Below are 18,084 nucleotides of genomic sequence, written 5' to 3'. Positions count from 1 at the left end.
TGTGTGAGCATGCAGGTCTGGATGAGCACCTGTGTGTGTGTGTGTGTGTGTGTGTGTGTGTGTGTGTGTGTGTGTCTCTGTGTGTGTGTGTCACCTTTTTTAATAATGTGCTGTCAATCTGGGCTCTGGGGATGGCCATTTCACTAACCCTCCCTAACTCTCATAACGCGGCTCCTCCGGGAGGGAGAATAAGTCATCAGCCGGTGGCCGAGAGACCTCGAGCACCGGTAGGTAAAAGAAAAAAAGCAGAAATCACAGTGGATGCAATAAGGAGGCAGGGCGGGATGAAACTGAGGGGGGGGGGGTTGAAGTGGTGTCTGGACACTTGAAACTCGTGGCCCTGCTGCAGATCACTCAGCTGGTGTATGGCAAGAACGCTGGCCGCTATGGAGCCTGTGTTAGTGTGGTCTCGTAAGACACGATTACAAGACTCGGATGGCATTGAATGTTTTTTATGTTGAACATGAAAGATGCATATACCCACACACTTACTACTTCATTACTACTTCAACGAGTGTTGCCATGTCTATGTGAGGCATTAGAGCTGACTCTCTGCTTGGCTCCTCACGTCAGCACCACAAAACTATGTAGAGGGTACTGGGCGGCGCTGTGTCCTTGTTTGCCTCATTCCTCAGGACAGCTGTTGCTGTTGCTTTTTCTGCTTTTGCTTTTTCAACAAGAGAGAAAAACCTTTAAAAACTTTTTTTTTTTAACTGAATAAACTGAGACCCTAATACAGTATATTTTACATTTTCAATGGCTTGAAAGGCAGGTTGATCAGGATATACCACTATCGCAAACATCTGGCAGCATGCAAAACACATTTTCCTTTACTTATCTAAAATCTCTTTCAGGCTACGTCCACGCTAATCTTTTTTTTAAAGTTTTAAAATACATAACTTATGCCTTGTTTACTCTTTACATTCACACTACACCAGAGTTTTGGAAAAGAAAACTAGGGTTGTGTTTTAGTGGGCAGTTCCATCTCATTGTCACATGATATCTCTGGTTATTTCTCACCATTGCTACGTCCTGTGATTTGCATTTTTATCTGTGTTAGTATGAATGGAGATTATTTCTGATACAGAGATTAAGCGCTCATCTGGACTGATCCAAATACTGTTGAGAAATAAAATCAGCGTGGAAGCATCCTGGGTTTTTAGGTAGTTTGCTCAAACAAGTGCTACATGTCTGATTCAAAGATTTCTGCACAAAATAGGAGGTGTGCATTCACAAGATGCGGTCATTGGCATAAACAAGGACCCGACACTGCCACATAAGACTACCAGGTCTTATGTGATGGTGTCGGGTCATTGTTAAGAGTTTGGTCTGTTTGTGTGAAAACTTTGCCGTGTGTAGCAAGTCCTACTGTCAGAGATCAGCAGATAAAATCGGTGCTATTTAGCATTAGTGGAGAAAAAAATTTAGCAATTAAGAACAAATCTGTTATAATGACCCACATAGACAAAGGTTTTCACCAGTGCTGTAAAATGACAAAATTCCTGTGACGTCACCACAAGACATTAAAAAAAAAGGACTTGGCCCAATTCCTTCAGCTCAAGCTGGAGTAAGTAATCGGTTCTATCCCACATTAGCATCGCAGCTGCAGCTGGAGAACATTATTTATGAACACTAATACATTTAGCGTAGAAGTATAAAGCAAAGCTTGTGTCCCTCAAATAATAATGATGCAATAGAATGCAGTCTGCTGCCAGATGAATGGAACTGTGTAAACATGGATGCAATGGAGAAGGTAGACCAGTGCTCCCAGTTCCCAGATGGCGATTGGGAGCCCTACGTAGAGTTTGTGACATGCCTCCCATGCTTCACTGGAAAGTCCCTGGGGTCGAGGTTTGCTTCTACCAGGAGTGACAGACTGGCATCATGTAGCTACTTATGCTCATTTTTTCACCAAATCCTCTTAAATCCCAAATAATTTGTGAATCAACAAGTTTTGTTCCTCAGACTTGAAGTTTCAGCACATTCACTGCGCAGTAATATAATGTAAACTACATGTAACTGCCAAGTTTAAGTTTTTATCTGGGCAGGTTTACATCAATATGGAAAGAATTGTCAGGGGGAGGATACAGCTATTTAAACACAGAGCGCTCAGATATTTGCGTGATGCATGAAGATAAACACCATCATCCTGTTTAATATTTGTAAAATCCTCCACAGTCAGCTTTGGTCGTAGGTTCGCGATGGTTGTTCTGCTGAATGATGAAGTGGGTTGTGATGCCTTTTGCTGAATATTAACACAGAATATTCTTGTATAACTTTACATTCATCCTGTTGTTTCCATCAACAGAGGAATCATCACTAAATACCACTGTGTCGGTTCCATTCGAGCCAGAATAGATAGCACCACTATGTTGGACAGATGAGGTGGCGGCTTTGTCTTATGAGATGCTTCTGCTTTTCTTTCCTTTTTCCATCATTTTGATAGAGGTTCATTTTTGTTTCATCAGTCCACAGACATTTGTTCCACTGTTTTCTTTCTGAGTGTTTGGGAACTGCAGCCTGGTCTTTCTGAGGATAACCAGGGTTTGTATCTTGTGGTGAATCCTCCGGGGCTCTGGAGTAAACATGTCTGCTCTGGAGAGCACTCTTGAAATCCTGAGCAGCCTTCAAGGTTTCTTTTCATCATAGAAATGATTTTTCTGCTCATCCTTAAGACTTGTGCTCCTTGGTCAACTCATTTGTTTCATTTAATTCTTTTACTTTCCAGTTTGGTTTGAACTAATTTGGGCTAATTTTGGCAAACCTTCTTGAGCCTCTTTATCGTCTTCTTCACTTGCACGGTCACTTTGTCACTCTGAAAGAAAACTCCACCTCAAAGCTCTTTTCTTCATAAACTCATCTTGAAAGGACACATCTGCCTTTGAAACATTTAGCAGCCAATTACTTTTAAACCCTAACGATTTGGGCACCATGCGTTGAAAGAGCTTGACCCTGTTCTGATGGCAGTCCAATGGCTACACCAAGCAGAACTCTGGCAGTGAGACCTTGAAAGGGTTTGGGTGATTGGTAAGAGCGTCAGTGTGGCACCTTGTGGCCATGCGCAGAGAACAAGGTGCACAAGAGGGAGGAGAGGCGCAGACAGGACGGAGGTTCAAACACAAACTGAGACGTGTCATTGTGACTGTCTCGGCGTCTTCGGAGCGATGGCAAAAATGATCTCACTGGCTACGAGTGGATTTATTAAACACCACTCAAATTGATTTATATTCCACTTCACTCGCTTCTTTTGGTCATGCACCTACATTGCAGGCGCACTTAAAATAGGGCCCTCAATCTCCCATCTTTCAATCAGCAGTCCTTTCAATATGTACACAGACCTACTCAAATGAAACTGAGACTTGGCACTTTCATGTAGTATTCATTACTACTCTCCTTCAGCATTCCTACTTCTACTGTGGCTGGTATGATTAAAAACTGCTACACTCACAATGATAGTTATTTTAATACAAGTTTTTACATTCCGAGTTTGTATAAGTCAGGATCGACATCCAAAAGTCCCTTTCCCAGATGAATACGAGTTATAAAAAACGTCAAATTGACAGAGTGAAATGAAAACCTTGATGCTGCGAATTCGCACTGGTCTTTTCAGTCAATGCGCCGACTTGATGTCATGGATGTTTTGTAAAGGATGTGATGATGGTAACGTAGAGTGAAGTCAGACACATGCACCTGCTGCTGCTGCAGATGCTACAGGGCAGCGTTTGCTAACACTTGTGTCGACACAGGAGTCAGAGAGGAAGACTCACAGATATAACAACCTTACTGCACCCGGCTATATGATGCTAACAAGTTAGAGCAGTGGTTCTCAAACTTGATCTGTCCGAGGCACACCTGTATTCTTATTCATGCAAAACCCTTTGGATCGTCCTTTTTTCACCTGCGTTTCTCTCTTTTCTTAAGTTGCCCTCTTCACACTGGCTGTCAATCAGAGTCTTCGATGTGTCACACACTAATAATTCCCACCATCTGACAACTGCACCAATAGCGAAACTTCGGGTTTTTGTAATGATTTTTTTAGGGTAAAGAATTTACCTCTGTATTGAGAAATTAGTGCATACAAATAGCTGGTACAATAAATAAATAAATAAAAAGTTATTCACAACTTTTTGTATCAGCGCTGCAGACTAACATTCAACATCGGTTGCACTAACCTTTTCACTTTCCCATATGCATTACTAATATATTTACTAGTGCTGGGTTCGATTCCATTTGATTTTTTCAAATATCTCTTTAATTAAGGATATTTCAATAATTTTGCCCGGATATGAAATAAATTCTCAGAGAACAAGGAAACCTCTGACTTTAAGTGTATGCTTTCGCTAAAAGGTGCTTATGAGCTTCCACCACTATTCTCTTTGCATATGCAATTTTCCTTTATTTTATTTTAATAATTTAAACCTGTTTTATGAGGCTGAGCCCCAAACACCTCACCTGTATTACCTTCTTGTGTTGGATTTGGATGCAGAGGTTTCCACAGATGACAAACCAAATATAGAAAAGTTAGATTCTCGTCCTTGCCTCTTTGTCGTTTATCCCTTTGAAACACTGTTAATAACTTCACGTCACTTTGAAATCTCACAACACAATATCTCACGATTAATGTTATTGTCAGAACTCTCAAACATGACAAGCTGCTGTTAATTGGGATTTAACTGTGATCACTTGTATATGCAGGTGTCTTTGTTAGTCAAAGTCATAATTTCATGGAAAATCTTTCTTTTTCATTTTGTCAGGATGTTGTATTTGTGTCTGTAAGACCCAAACTGATTAGTATTCCAGGTAACCCATCCTTATAATTACTCTGTGTGTGTGTGTACTCATTTTTGTTGCCTCTTTAGGACCTTTCCCAGCATAAACACTGACCATGTCAGGACCAGGAGACTTCATGGGGACCAAAGCTTGGTCCTAATGAGGCAAAACATCTTTTCTGAGGTCCTGGTTAATATTAGGTTTAACTTATGAATTCTGGTTCCATTAAGGTTAGAGTGAGGCACCAATTGGTCATGGTTAAGGTTTGTGTGTGGTACAGGTATGGTATACACTTTACTGCGGCTTGAAGACAAAAAGCTAATTCCCATAACGTAAATGATGAATTCATAATTCATGGTAAGGTAATTCAGGTTTAGCTCAAGGAAAGGCTAAGGTTAGGTTTAGGTTAATATTAAGCTTAGGTCAAGCCTAGGTTAAAGTTAGGCAAGTGGTGGTAATGTTTTAAGTTAAAGTAAGACTTCGGGAAATAAATGTAAAACAATTGAATGTGTGTGTGTGTGTGTGTGTGTGTGTGTGTGTGTGTGTGTGTGTGTGTGTGTGTGTGTGTGTGTGTGTGTGTGCGTGTGTGTGTGTGTGAGTGTGTGTGAGTGTGTGTGTGTGCACTCACAGATATTAGCTGTGCCCTTAGGGATGGGCAGGTAGGAGCCAGCACTCCAAGCTCGCCCCTGGTAATTCCTCTTGCAGCGGCCGCAGTCAGGCCCAGTGGTGTTGTGTTCACACTCGCAGCCCAACTTGTCTTTGTCATACACGCAGCTGATGGCATGAAGGTTGCACTTGCACCTGTCAAAGAGGGAGAGGGGCAGTCGGGAGGGGGGGGGGAGAGAAGAAAGGGAGGAGTTAAAAGAGCACAAGCACATGAACATGAGTGAATACTTCCAGCACGGAATGTAAAACAGAGAGCTTTTTTATTTTGTTGGACAATGCGGCTGAAGGGCAGCGTGTCCTTGAGTGGCAGCGGAACACAGTCTGAACGGCTGGCTGCTTCTTCCACTTCAAGAGGAGCCGGTTCAAAAAGGAGGCAGGCGATCGCAAGAACAAGTCTGGCATCATTATTTTCTCCCTTTTTTTTCCTGTCTCCCCTCTCCACTCGGGAAGGTAGCTCAGTTTTAATTGTCCCACTGGAGAATGCATAATTGTGGTAAGGTCACAGTCAATGGGCGAAGGAAGATCGGAAGAGAGGGAGAGAGGGACAAAGGGGTGCAAGGGTAGGCTGGGAAAAAAATACAAGCCCGATTTAAATTGTGGAACAAGTACTGGTAGAATGGAGGCATTGAGGCTTGTACCTCTGCAAGCGAGGAACAGCTCTGTTTGCCAGAGGGCGGCAGGGAGCAACAGCACGTTCTCCAAGACAAATTAATATGAGATGAGAGCTCAGAAGCATATATTCAGTCTGGAAAAGAGGGGGCTCCCCGAAGGTGCACTAAATCCTCACTCACATCCCGCTCACCAGATCCTTCATATAACAATAAACTCAGCAAGTTCATTTTTTGCTGTGGCCGGATGAGTATTGAGGGGGAATCTGTCTGTTAAATGAATTTATGATCCTCATGCTGCATAATGTACTCGGAGGAATACAGAGAACTTTGAGTTACTAGACTACCTGACTGAGTGTAGTAAATTAATAGTTTTTTTAAACACGGGTAAACCCACTAAGGAAGGAGCTCGATTCCGTTCCCATTGCCAGTAGAAGAGTTTTCTTTTCTTTTTTCCCCCAGTATGTACGACATCATGATCAGCGCCACTGCATTGAGACGCATACTCCGCACAACAAGCTATTCCGCTCTTTTCTTACCACTCACACGTAGAGTTGATCTTTATAATAACTTGGTGATTTAATATTCAGCATTGCTAAAAACGTTGCGCTTGTTGAATGTCAGGTTCCCAGGATGTAAAAAAAACAATAAGTACACAAATGTTCATGGCTATTTACGGGGGAAACGCCCGGAAGTTCAATGCAAGTCATGACGTCACACTGCTGTCTAGACTGCCAAAATCAAGAAGAAGAAATTAGAGCATTCACCCAGGTGTGATGTCATCACTCAAGAACCTGTGTCTACTGAAGAGACATTTGACCTGATGCTGAATGCTGATCGTATCCATTCCCATTGCGGGCAAAATCCAGATGTTAGTGGGTTTTATGAAATGTGGTAAGATATACACCCACAACATCAGCACCGGGAGGCGGGATTCTCAAAGATAACCTTATTGTTTCCAAAGCATCCCCCTGAGGCACGATCCAACGCCGCTGCCAGCACCGGCTGAAACCTCAAATAAAGACTGGAAATCGGACTTCCAACAGGCATGACTCATCGCAGATAAATGGCTCTGTGGCTGTTTGTTTATTTTGAGAAAAAATGCTGAGAGGCCGACCAAATGGCGCTATTCAAGTCTGTGTGAAAGTGCCCTTTCATTCAGCTCCCTTTTTTGTATTTTTTGAACTGGGAGCCAGGTGAAAGGCATCTTGCATTCGTTCTTAAGGCGGACGGAGGGAGGGTGTTAGGGAGGGGGATGACAGAGATAGCCTGACGCTGGTGTTTGCCACCATCTCAGTGAGAAACTCTGGTGACAGCTGGCCTCTTTCACTCTACTCACCCTGCTTCACCACAGCTTAGCTTGATCCTCAATTTAATAAATTTAATTCATTAGGAGGAGAAGAACAATGTTAAACCAATCGCTGCTTCTTGACCTTGACACTCAAACCACTCAACCGCTGTTTGCCTCAGATTCTAAAGCTGTGTGCTGACTGGGTGAGTTAGAGTGTGTTAGCTGGTTTCATTTAAATCCTGTTTCAGGTCGATAACATACCTGGACTCGCAAAGCTCAGAGGTCATCAAATCTTTTAATCAAACCTTTGTCTCTCCTTGCTCTGCAATCTATTTGCAGAGTATTTAACATTCCTATGAGGCTTCATAATTTCTCCTGGCACTGATTCAACTACACAGTACTTATTAATACTCTACAGCCGTTAAATAACATTCACAGCAGCACAGTTACTGTGATATTTTTAGGTTCGGCTTGTTTGCGGTTGTACCGGGAGTCTGAAGGATGGTTTATACCAATGTTGTCTCTGTGGAGGAAGTGGTGTGAAGCATTGTACCTCGTTGCAAGGGATGCAGCTGTGAGGAAGGCAGTTATAGTGTTGCTACGGTGTAAAGCAGCAGCACGTCCAGTCGACCAATCAGCAGCCAGACAGGCCTGTGAATGAGCAGTGAATGTGTGCACCATAGACTAGTTTGAAAAGATGGACGACTCGTTCCCACTTCCAAAATATCCAAGATACGAACTCCACCATCGTGCACATTTGGAGCAAGGGCAGTTGCAATCAAGGGATGGAGCCATGGTGCTGAGGTCCCGCCGATTCACCCATTCGACCAATGATGAGTCAGTCTCAGCTGTCAATCATCATGTATAACATCAAATAACTAATTAAAACCAAATTTACTGGAAACATGTGCACTTTGTGTGATAGGAACTACCTAAAATTGCAGAAACCAACTTTCAAACAAATTATTTCTTCATTTTGGCCCATGTCCCATTCACTAACATGGAGGAGGCGGAATTTATGACCTATACCAACCAACGGGTAGCCATCTAGACGTGGAGCAGTCATGTCGTCCATGTTTATACACAGTCTATGGTGTGCACCTCACATGTCCGGGGAATTCTTCTTTGATTTTTGCTGCACATTTCATTTTCAGGTTGTAGTAACACGTTGTAGCCATGGTAACTTGACAAACAATATGTCAACAAGTCAACAATAAATTCAAATCAATTCAAATTCCAAATCAAGTTTAGGATACAAACTGATTTGGATCACATACCCTGGTGAGAAGCCTGTAGTGCTGAGCAATAGGATTTCCAAAGCCAGAATGATGACACTGTTGTCGTGGTACACAGGGCGGCTAATATTACTGCCAAGAGATAATAAGGTTCTCACACAAAAATCTACACTTGTAACAGCAATAATAGTAATACTATAATAATACCACATTTTTCTGGATGCTCCCAGTGACTCCACTTTGAGCCCCACTAGAAGCACTAGACTTCATCAGCAATTACAATACAGTCCAGTCAACGCTGAGACCTGGAGGGACTGATAGAGTTAAAAGTGGTTTCAGTTGAGTCCATGAGCGGCTTAAATCAAGACAAGATTAGAATCAAGTCCCACACGGCCCCGTTCCGCAGACTTTCTTTTCTGGGTTATAAAGTCTGGCTTGTTAGTGTGTATATGTGTGTGTGTATATGAGTGTGTAAGAGAAGCGGGTAGGGGATGTGGCTGTGAAATGACTTCACACGGAGCCCTTTGCGGTTTAACCTTCAGCTTCTTTTAACATCACCACCATTTTAATCACCTTCCAGAAACGATAGCAATGTCGACATAATGAGGGAGACCTCCAGCGAGGCCCGCGGGGTCCCGTGCCCACCAGCGCTGTTGTGCTGCCAATCAGCCGTGGAAATCAGGGGAGGCTCCCCGAGACGGAGCCAAGTAAACGGGCATTTAACAGCGTCTTCATAGGTTTCCCATTCCGACTATGTTGTGTCTCCGTTTCCTGCGGGGCCTGCTCGGTGGGTCGTCTCCCTCCGACTTCCATCAGTCTTTGTATCGTTCTCCTCATATCTCTCTCCTCCATCCACCTTTTAGTCTGTCATTTTAAACTCTGCTCCAGTATCTCCGACTCATAAATATTCATGGGGCTAAAGCATCTTTGTTTTTGTGTGGTGCTCTCAAAGTGATATTGCTCAAGGCATTATTGAGTGTGCCAGTCGCTGCCTGTGAGCTAAACGTCCTGATATGTATTCATAAAATTACCCAAGAGGCTATGAGCTTAAATTGCCGGAGTGGCAAAAAGAAAAAAAAAGAAAAAGAAACCTTGACTGAAGTTTTGATTCTATTTTGTCTGAGCGAAAGGAGCAAACATATTCTTCTACCTGACAAGAGTTTGAAGTTTTCCTTGAAGTGTGGGAGCCAGGCGATATTGTCTGGCGTAAATTTATTATTATTCTTTATCCTGGTGGAAATGCAAGCAGAGCGGTCCGCCGGGACTCGGCTTACCTGGAGCTCTGTGTCTATGACCTCTGCAGTAATGGGATTCTGATTGACGGGACATATTGTGCCTCGCCACTGATGATGGCAGCAGAAACAGACAAAAACAAGACACGACATAAAGCCTTGTGAAAAACGCCCCCTTTTTCTTTTACGTCAGGTCAGCCATTATCGACATGTTTCCACTCAGCTTTCCAGCCTCGCTCCAAATGGCTCATTGTGACGTCAAAGCTAAACGTATCAGCCGCAAATTAATAGTAATTATCTGCAATCCAAGCCTGAAACATCCCCGGCGCACAAAGCTGCTGATCCCGACAAATTGAGCGCACTAAACTCAACATGGTCCTTAAGTGGGTTAACTAAGTGAAGCAATTAAATTTCAATCTAACGCCCAGGTGTTTTCATACGCAAGCCAATTGGGTCAGAACACTTTTATGTTAATAAACGCATTTTTTTTTAGCTTGTGTCTGCTGTAAATGTGCAAAAACTCACCGGGGGTTAAAAGGGGCGGGCGGAAGGTGGTTCAGAGAACATGCTGGCTTAATTATATGTGAAGAAACAGTAACACAGGAGTGGGCTGGAAAAAGACCTTGAGGTGCCTGTGAGCATGTGTGTGTGTGTGTGTGTGTGTGTGTGCGTGTGTGTACGCAGGTGGTTTGCTGAATGGATAATAATAACACAACGCCGACAATTTTAAGTACAATATATTTGTCCCATCTGATCACCCCAAACAAACACTCGTGCGTTCTCACACACACTAGTTTACAAACACACACACACACACACACACACACACACACACACACACACACACACACACACACACACACACACACACACACACACACACATCTGTAGCGATGCACACACCACTGGGCTCTTCCCCACTGACTCTCTTGCAGCTGCCATCTATATTGGTTTAAAACAGATCGGCCTGTCTGCTAACGTGTTGCCTGCTAATTACCTCCTCCTCTACCTCTTCCCTCCCGGGCCGCAGTGCATTGTGGGGGAAGTGGAAGGAGTGAGATCTCAGCACAAGCCCTCCTGGGATGTACACTCCATTCCACACCCCCCACACCCCCCTTCTCCCCAAAAAAAGTAATTATATCCTTCTACCCCCGTCCCTCCTGCTCCTCCTCTCACTACACAGCAGACACTTAAAGAAAAGTGGAGGCAGAGTCTCGGTGTTAGTTTTCTCTTAAGTGTCGGCTTTTGGTTCGGTTGGTTAGCGTGAGGGAATAGATTTACTGAGACGCTGCATGGAGAGATAATACAGACTGATTTACTATCAATACATATACACAGTTTAATGTAAGAGGTCACATATTATAGTACGGAACTTAAAAACATCAAATATCCACCACCGTATTTTGTTACTGTGCTTTTCATGTGTTTGTAGTTTAAGTTGATTTATTCTTTGGTACTTTTCACTTTTACTAAACTTCATATCAGCGAATATCTGCACTTTCCACTCCAAAATATCTACCAAATAAATTTGTGGCGACCAGCAGTCATTGGGGGCGGGGCAGTGTGGCGTTGAACGTCCTTGGGGAAATTACAGCAACTGATGGCCTGCAGGTCGAACTCGCTGCCAGTTTCATCATTTTTTTTTTTATCCCACCACATTGGACTGACACAGGTATTCACTGGTGCCGATCTCTGTCATGGCAACTACATTTAAAGAATCACTTCCTACAGCAAAATGTCTTCAAAGTAAGAGCGCAACAATTGTTTTGTTGCTGCACTGATTATACTGAGTTGCATAGCAGGGCTTCTATTTTTAAAAGTTGTGAACTTGTGTGAAAAATTTACAGTTATCACAGCTCAATTACTGCAGGTAACTTTTTACAGATTCAGAGAGGAAGCTGCAACCAGCATCACCACAGCAAAAACAAACAGCCCAGTTCAAATAGGCAGGTTTAGAACAGCACTAGTCTTTTTCAAATCATTGCATTAAATGTAAAGAAGACAATTGGTCCACTGATCCAATCAGAGTGGGCTGTTATCATTAGACCCCGCCTCCTTCAACGAGAGCAAAGAATGCCTGCATCAATCTACGATGAAGAAACACCTCAATGGATCGAGAAGACGCTGAGACCACGTCAAGTAGAAAAGTCAATATGGTACTTTTACTGAAGTAAAATGTTTGAGTACTTCCTACACATCTGTAAATAACGCGCAACCTTAACACAGACTGTGCCTGAGTGTTAAGCATCCACATGAGAACCTCCTCGCGAATTTGCAACTGTTACATGTTGGTCTGGTAAGAAAGAGAAAAAGGAAGAAAACCACTGAGAAGAGTCATGCTGTGTTTCTGCTATATGCATTTTTCTGTTTACATTTTGCAGCCACCTGCCAGTCAGTCCTCTCACCTTCAGTGCCGTTGTTATTTATTCATACAGCTGGCAACCAGACAGAGAGAAACAGGAGAGGAAGACATTGCAGGAGATGATTCGAGGCCAGAATTGGCGACGCTGGCAAACAACAGCTTTCATCACAGTTTGTATAAAGATGCAATTCATATGAACAAGTAACCACTGTTAAGCTGGAAAAGGACATATTGGAAAAGTAGTCGATTAAAGCTCGAGTAGTGATTAGCAAAAATATAATAAGATCTTACAAAACTAAAAGGTCACAATACTGAGTATGTATCTTTATCGCACTGCCAACACACCAAATGTTTCATCGCCCCGCCAGTTCAGTTCATCTTTGGTTTCCCTGCGCTGAGGTAAATGCGCTGCCTGCCAGCACCAATCCACCCAGCCCATCCATCTATCGAATCCTCAGCATTACTAATGTATGGAGTTGGACATGCTATCCAAGCAGGAGTCAATCAAGAGGTCTTTAATGCCTCTGACATGCCAAGGCAGTTCAATAGAATCGACTAGCGGGGGCTTGCTGATACCGCTCCCAGCTCAAGACTGCTGGGGACAGAGAAATGCACTGCGGAGGAGGGAGAGATCGAACTCCATGGGGGGGGGGGGGGGGGGGGGGGGCGAGGCCATGTGGAGAAGTGACAATAAGCGATCTTGTCATTTCATAAGTGACAACAATGATAGGAGCCCTTAAAGGAAGACGCTCGGCCAAGATCCTGCAGCATTGATCAGTTTGGGTCGGTAGCTCGTCTGCAGACTTACAGAGGTGAGACTGTATTTGACCTCAGTATGTGTCCGTGTGAGAGAGAGAGAGAGAGAGAGAGAGAGAGGGGGGGGGGGGCATGTATACTGCAGTAGGATCAAACCTCTGACATTTCTGTTTTCTGCTTGGTACTACCATGTTGTTGTATTATTGTCCTTGCATAAATAAAAGAGTGAATCATGTTTAAAAAGAAGAAAGACTGCGTTTCCCACAGAATTAAGTCAATCTATGGCGGGGGTGCAACAAAATCCTAGTGACAAGTACACAGGACTAATAGGGAATGACAAGTCGTCACATGAGAGAAAAGACTGCATTGCTACAGCTGAAACTATGTTATTATGAGAAGTGTAGAAATGTTTTGATCATAATGAAACTGTGGTGGATAAATGGTGGGAAAACACTGAAGGGAACAAAAGAGTAGATTCTGGTGTCACTGGTGTCTAACAAGACAACGTCAGGACAGCGAGGAGATTTATTCAAAAGGAAATGAGGAAAACAATACAAGTCACTACATTCCAAATGTCTTTGGTCACCTTGGTGCTTCTTGCTACTGTCACTTTGACAATGTTCTCCCCCTGTTACCTAATCCCACAATCTGGCACAGAGATTTCCCATGGCTACACTCTCCAGGGGCCAGCATCTGAAACCAGGGACCCAAAGAGCAGGTGTAATTACAGAAAATGTTGGCCGTTTCCCAGCTAGAGCAGGGGTTAACTCTTAGTGCATTTAGCATCTACTTTCCCTCTTAAGCTGCGGCTGAGGGTTATTACGGTGGTTACAGTGTTCACTGTTGAAAGCAGAAAGACCACAGAGGCCAATGTTTCAGCTGAGGCAAATGAGAGGCTGCGGGCCTCCGGTGATTAATGAGAAGGCATGAGATTTTAAGAAGGAGGGCATGCAGGTGTGTGTGTGTGAGAGAGAGAGAGAGAGAGAGAGAGAGAGAGAGAGAGAGAGAGAGAGAGAGAGAGAGAGAGATTTATGGAAGAGAACTGTAGATACAGAGCAGATACAGACTCAGTGACCACAGTCTAACCATAGATGGAAGAACGACCACAAGTCCTGGACAAATCTATCCGTGAAGCTTAGCAATATTCTTCACCTGACATTCTAAACCAATAATGCAAACTGAAGTAAAGTGCAAAAAACTTAACTGGAAGAAAGAGTGAGGGAAAGAGTGAGAAGTAATGAAGAAGACGAGGGGAAACATACAGAGAGATAAGGAAGGAGAGCGAGACGGATAAGAAACAGGTCGTTCTTATCAATGTTTCACTACCAACTACCGCAGACACAGTGTGTATAGGTATATATATATATATATATATAATATTATATATATATTTCAAGTGACATCAAAAGAATCCTGCTGAAATAAAAAAAAAGACACAAACAGTGAACCTTGAGGAAGATATCTGTTCAGCAACACAAAACAACATAAGCCAAACACAAACAAGGCATCTATAATAAAATAGTGACAATGCAGCAGTTTTTCAGACTCCACTGAGTGAGATAGCGTTTTTCTATATTTAATTTGGAGTCACATTAAATCTCTGAGCTGGGAAAATGACAAAGAAGTTGCACAGCCATATAGAATTGCATATTAGGGTTAAATGAAACTGTTTTAGACGATGTTCCAATGTAAAACTGCAGAATATATGAGTTTGGAATGAACCATTTATACAAATGGTCCCTGGAACTGATTTGTCTCTGCAGATTGGCCACTGCAACACAGGAATTGTATGTGAATTTTATATGGCTATTGCCTCCTGACTTCATTTAACGCTTTTCACAAGCAGCTATATTACAATGAACTAAGGGGTGGAAACAAACAAAGTAAACATTATGTATGTAAAGGGCACTTAAACCCTTTGAAAACGGAGGGTCCCGCAGACCCTGGGAGACTGTTGTTTGCTGTTTGTTTTTTTTAATCGATCAAAAAAATGTAATAGCTTGAACATTAATTATTTCTGTACGAGAAAGCTAAGGCATCTTTTTTGTCTCGTAATACTCAATGCTTGTGATGATTTTGTGGTATGAATTGGGTGTTGGCACCATTTCCCCTTAAATCTGAGAACAGATTATTCTCTCTTTTGCCAGCAGGTAGCCAAGGCCTCAGTTTTCTTCCATATCACGTTGTTAACTCATGATAACGTGATTTATTGTGGTGTATAAAGCGTTGAAAGAGTGGTTGGAGAGGAGCGGAGAAAAATGGCCATATCTCAAAAACATTTTTAGATTACATAGTTCAAATACTTTATGGAGTGTTAAGATATATTTTGTTAATTTTTTCTATATTTAGAAATGTTTTGGATCAGTTCTATGTGTTTATTTAGCGAACCATTTTTTCACCCAAACAGTCTGCTTTTGGATTTATGAGACAATTTCAGTAATTTCACCATTTATTATTGTTGATCTACTTATATAACCTTCCAGCTTATGTTCTTTAGAGAGCAGTGATATGAAGTTTTTAAAGTTGCTCCAAGAAATGACACCACAGTCAGCAGAAATGTGAATGTAGCACTGGAGGACCATTTCTGTGACAGAGATTTAACGGTACAGGGAGCTGTCCATTCAGCACCACAAAACCACAGCACAAGCCAGAAGACCCACTGAGCATTAACAGCAGCCTGGTCTGTATTTCTACTGCAGAGACATTAAGTCTATACCCATATTTATGAAGTAAAAAAAAAAAACCCACAAAGATTTCCATATTCATTGTTTGTAATACCAAGAGGCCTTCTCAATTAAATCCCTGACCTCTTAGCTGAGTGCTGACAGCAGTGTTTAAGCAATGTTTAAGTAATCAGTGGCTCATTAGAGCTTAATGGGTCAGTGATAACACAGCAGCCATAAAACAGGGCAGCTTCTGGATGCTGAGAAGTGATATGTCATATAAACAATGGGCACAAATACAGCAGCTTAGACATGCATAAAGAACACAGAGTTAAATCTCCTCTGCACGACCTTCCTTCTTGCTCTAAGATGTATGATTCAAATTCCGTAATTATTTCAGACTAATATATTCAAGTTGAGACTTTTTCTTTTCAAATATGAACGATACACAAGTTAAAGTTAACATCCTTTAAAAGTACATCCTATCAAACACAACTTCTTATACAATTTATGTTGTTTGGACCTTTTAAAGTGTGTAAATTCAAATGGATTAAACGGTTGGACTTGATCTTATTTGATGAAACTGATAGCCTTCAAAACATAAAGTCATCTGAAGAAAAATATAGGAAAAAATAAAAATGGTTCTGTGGCCTTGAAGAACTGTAATAAACACAGACCAATCATTCCATTTGGACAGATTGGTCTGCGCACCTGTCAGTAAACCACCTGCCTGCCTGCACGCACACTGCCTGTGCTGTGACTGCGTGTGACCAGAGATTTCACAAGCCGGGGAGACGCCGCTGAAGCAGGGCGAGCAAGCGAGTGACTCACGAAGAAGTCAGCTTCAGGCAGTTGTCAGGCAGTGCATGTTCATGTGTTTTGGGGGTGTGGCTTTGACGAAGGGGCCAATGGGAGGGGTGGGATGTATCTGTTTCCAACCCTAGCTTTACATAGTAGATACATACATTGGAGATCTGCAGGACATGTCACTGTACAAGTCAAAGTTCAGAAGGCCCCAACGTGGAAAAGTGGAACAGCCAGAAGAGGGAACCCTCTGAAGAGGCAACTAATCAGCGGCAAAGTGGAGAAAAGAAAAACATTTGTCTTTATACCAGTTTCCTGCCACCACTTAATGATTAATGTGACATTTTATTATCAAGACGTTCTCATTGTTGGCAGCAATAACCCCTGGTGTCAGGTAGTGAATGGACCAAAGTGAAGGATTAGAACTTATAGCAGCTCAGGGTTCAGCTCCTCAACACTGTCACCGCGCTCACGTGAACTCAGTCAGTGAGCTCGCCGCTGAAGAAGCAGCGGGGGAGCAGATGTGCGCTGCCATTGCTGCTGATTTGTGGTCAGCAAAGAGAGTCAAACTCTGCCCAGACCCACTAATCACCATCAGCCAACATCATAATCACCGTCATCTCAGCCATCGCCCCCGCAACGCCACTGAGTCATCGTGCTCCAGTAAGTCACATTACCTGCTAAAGGAGCAAAGGTCTGGAAAATTCAATACAGCAGTTTTTCTTTGTTTGATTGTTATTCTTCGCCTCTTTTGTCGGTTGCAGCTCTATTGTACGCTCCTGTTCTGCTTGAAGGCTAAAGCACCATCCGATGGCCACGCATAACGAGCGCCTGCATTCATTGGCCTCCGCAAAAGATAACTCAGTCAGAATCGATTTTCATGACTCAATGATCCCATTATCAAGCAGTTTTTATTCATCACTCCCTGTCGTCTTCAGAATCAAATATCTCGCTTGGGGAGGTTCAGGACCTTACCACGTCAGTCCTGTGGATGTGTGTGTGTGTTTGTCTGTGTGTGTGTGTGTGTGTGTGTGTGTGTGTGTGTGTGTGTGTGTGTGTGTGTGTGTACTTTTAAGGGTACAGACCAAATGACGTTGTTACAACTGAGAGCCGATTCACGTTGAATCAAATTGTCGGTAGCTGAGAGTGTATCTGGGTGAGAGAGTAACAAAGCATAGGAGAGGGTGAACGAGGCTAACATGCCTTTAGCCCCTTTTCTACTGGTTGAAAAACCCAGTAACGCTCACTAACATCTGGCTTTTGTCTGCGATGGGAACGGATACAATCAGCATTCACTCGCAGGTCAAATGACTGCAGTAGTGATGGAAACATCTGAGTGAACAAATGTCTTTTTCTCTAATTTGGCAGTCTAGACGCGGATGCTGCAACTTTCGAGCACATTTATGACGTTAAACATGACTCAGAGGAGGAAAACAGAAAGGCAAACTCCTCTGCCTTTTTTCGCAGGTTTACCCATGTTTAAAAAAAAACGTGTGTACTTGCTAATTTTGTTAGAAGCATCTTCAACACGCCCAAATGTGCAGGATTATGTAACATCTATGAACCGATTTCCATGAAACTTTGTGGAGGGTTGCTGTGTGGCTCAAGGAAGGACCCATTACCTTTTGGTACAGCTGCAGATCAGGGGGCAGTTCCAGAATTTTCTTCAGATAATAATTTATGGATGTGGATGATAA

The 18,084-nt window shown here is 42.8% G+C and overlaps 1 protein-coding gene across 9 annotated transcripts in view; it reads right to left on the bottom strand.

Annotated features, from left to right (window-relative positions):
• ntng1a (netrin g1a) overlaps window positions 1-18,084 on the bottom strand; it is a 111,999-nt gene that overhangs the window by 27,569 nt on the left and 66,346 nt on the right. For all 9 annotated transcript variants that reach the window (XM_034572502.1, XM_034572503.1, XM_034572501.1 and 6 more), the window contains exon 4: window positions 5,399-5,571. In XM_034572502.1, the coding sequence (XP_034428393.1) occupies window positions 5,399-5,571 (173 nt within the window). The remainder of the gene's footprint in view (window positions 1-5,398; window positions 5,572-18,084) is intronic.

This window comes from Hippoglossus hippoglossus, chromosome 20 (assembly GCF_009819705.1).
Source record: "Hippoglossus hippoglossus isolate fHipHip1 chromosome 20, fHipHip1.pri, whole genome shotgun sequence".
NCBI classification, from domain to species: Eukaryota; Metazoa; Chordata; class Actinopteri; order Pleuronectiformes; family Pleuronectidae; genus Hippoglossus; species Hippoglossus hippoglossus.
This window is presented reverse-complemented; position numbering and strand designations above follow the sequence as displayed.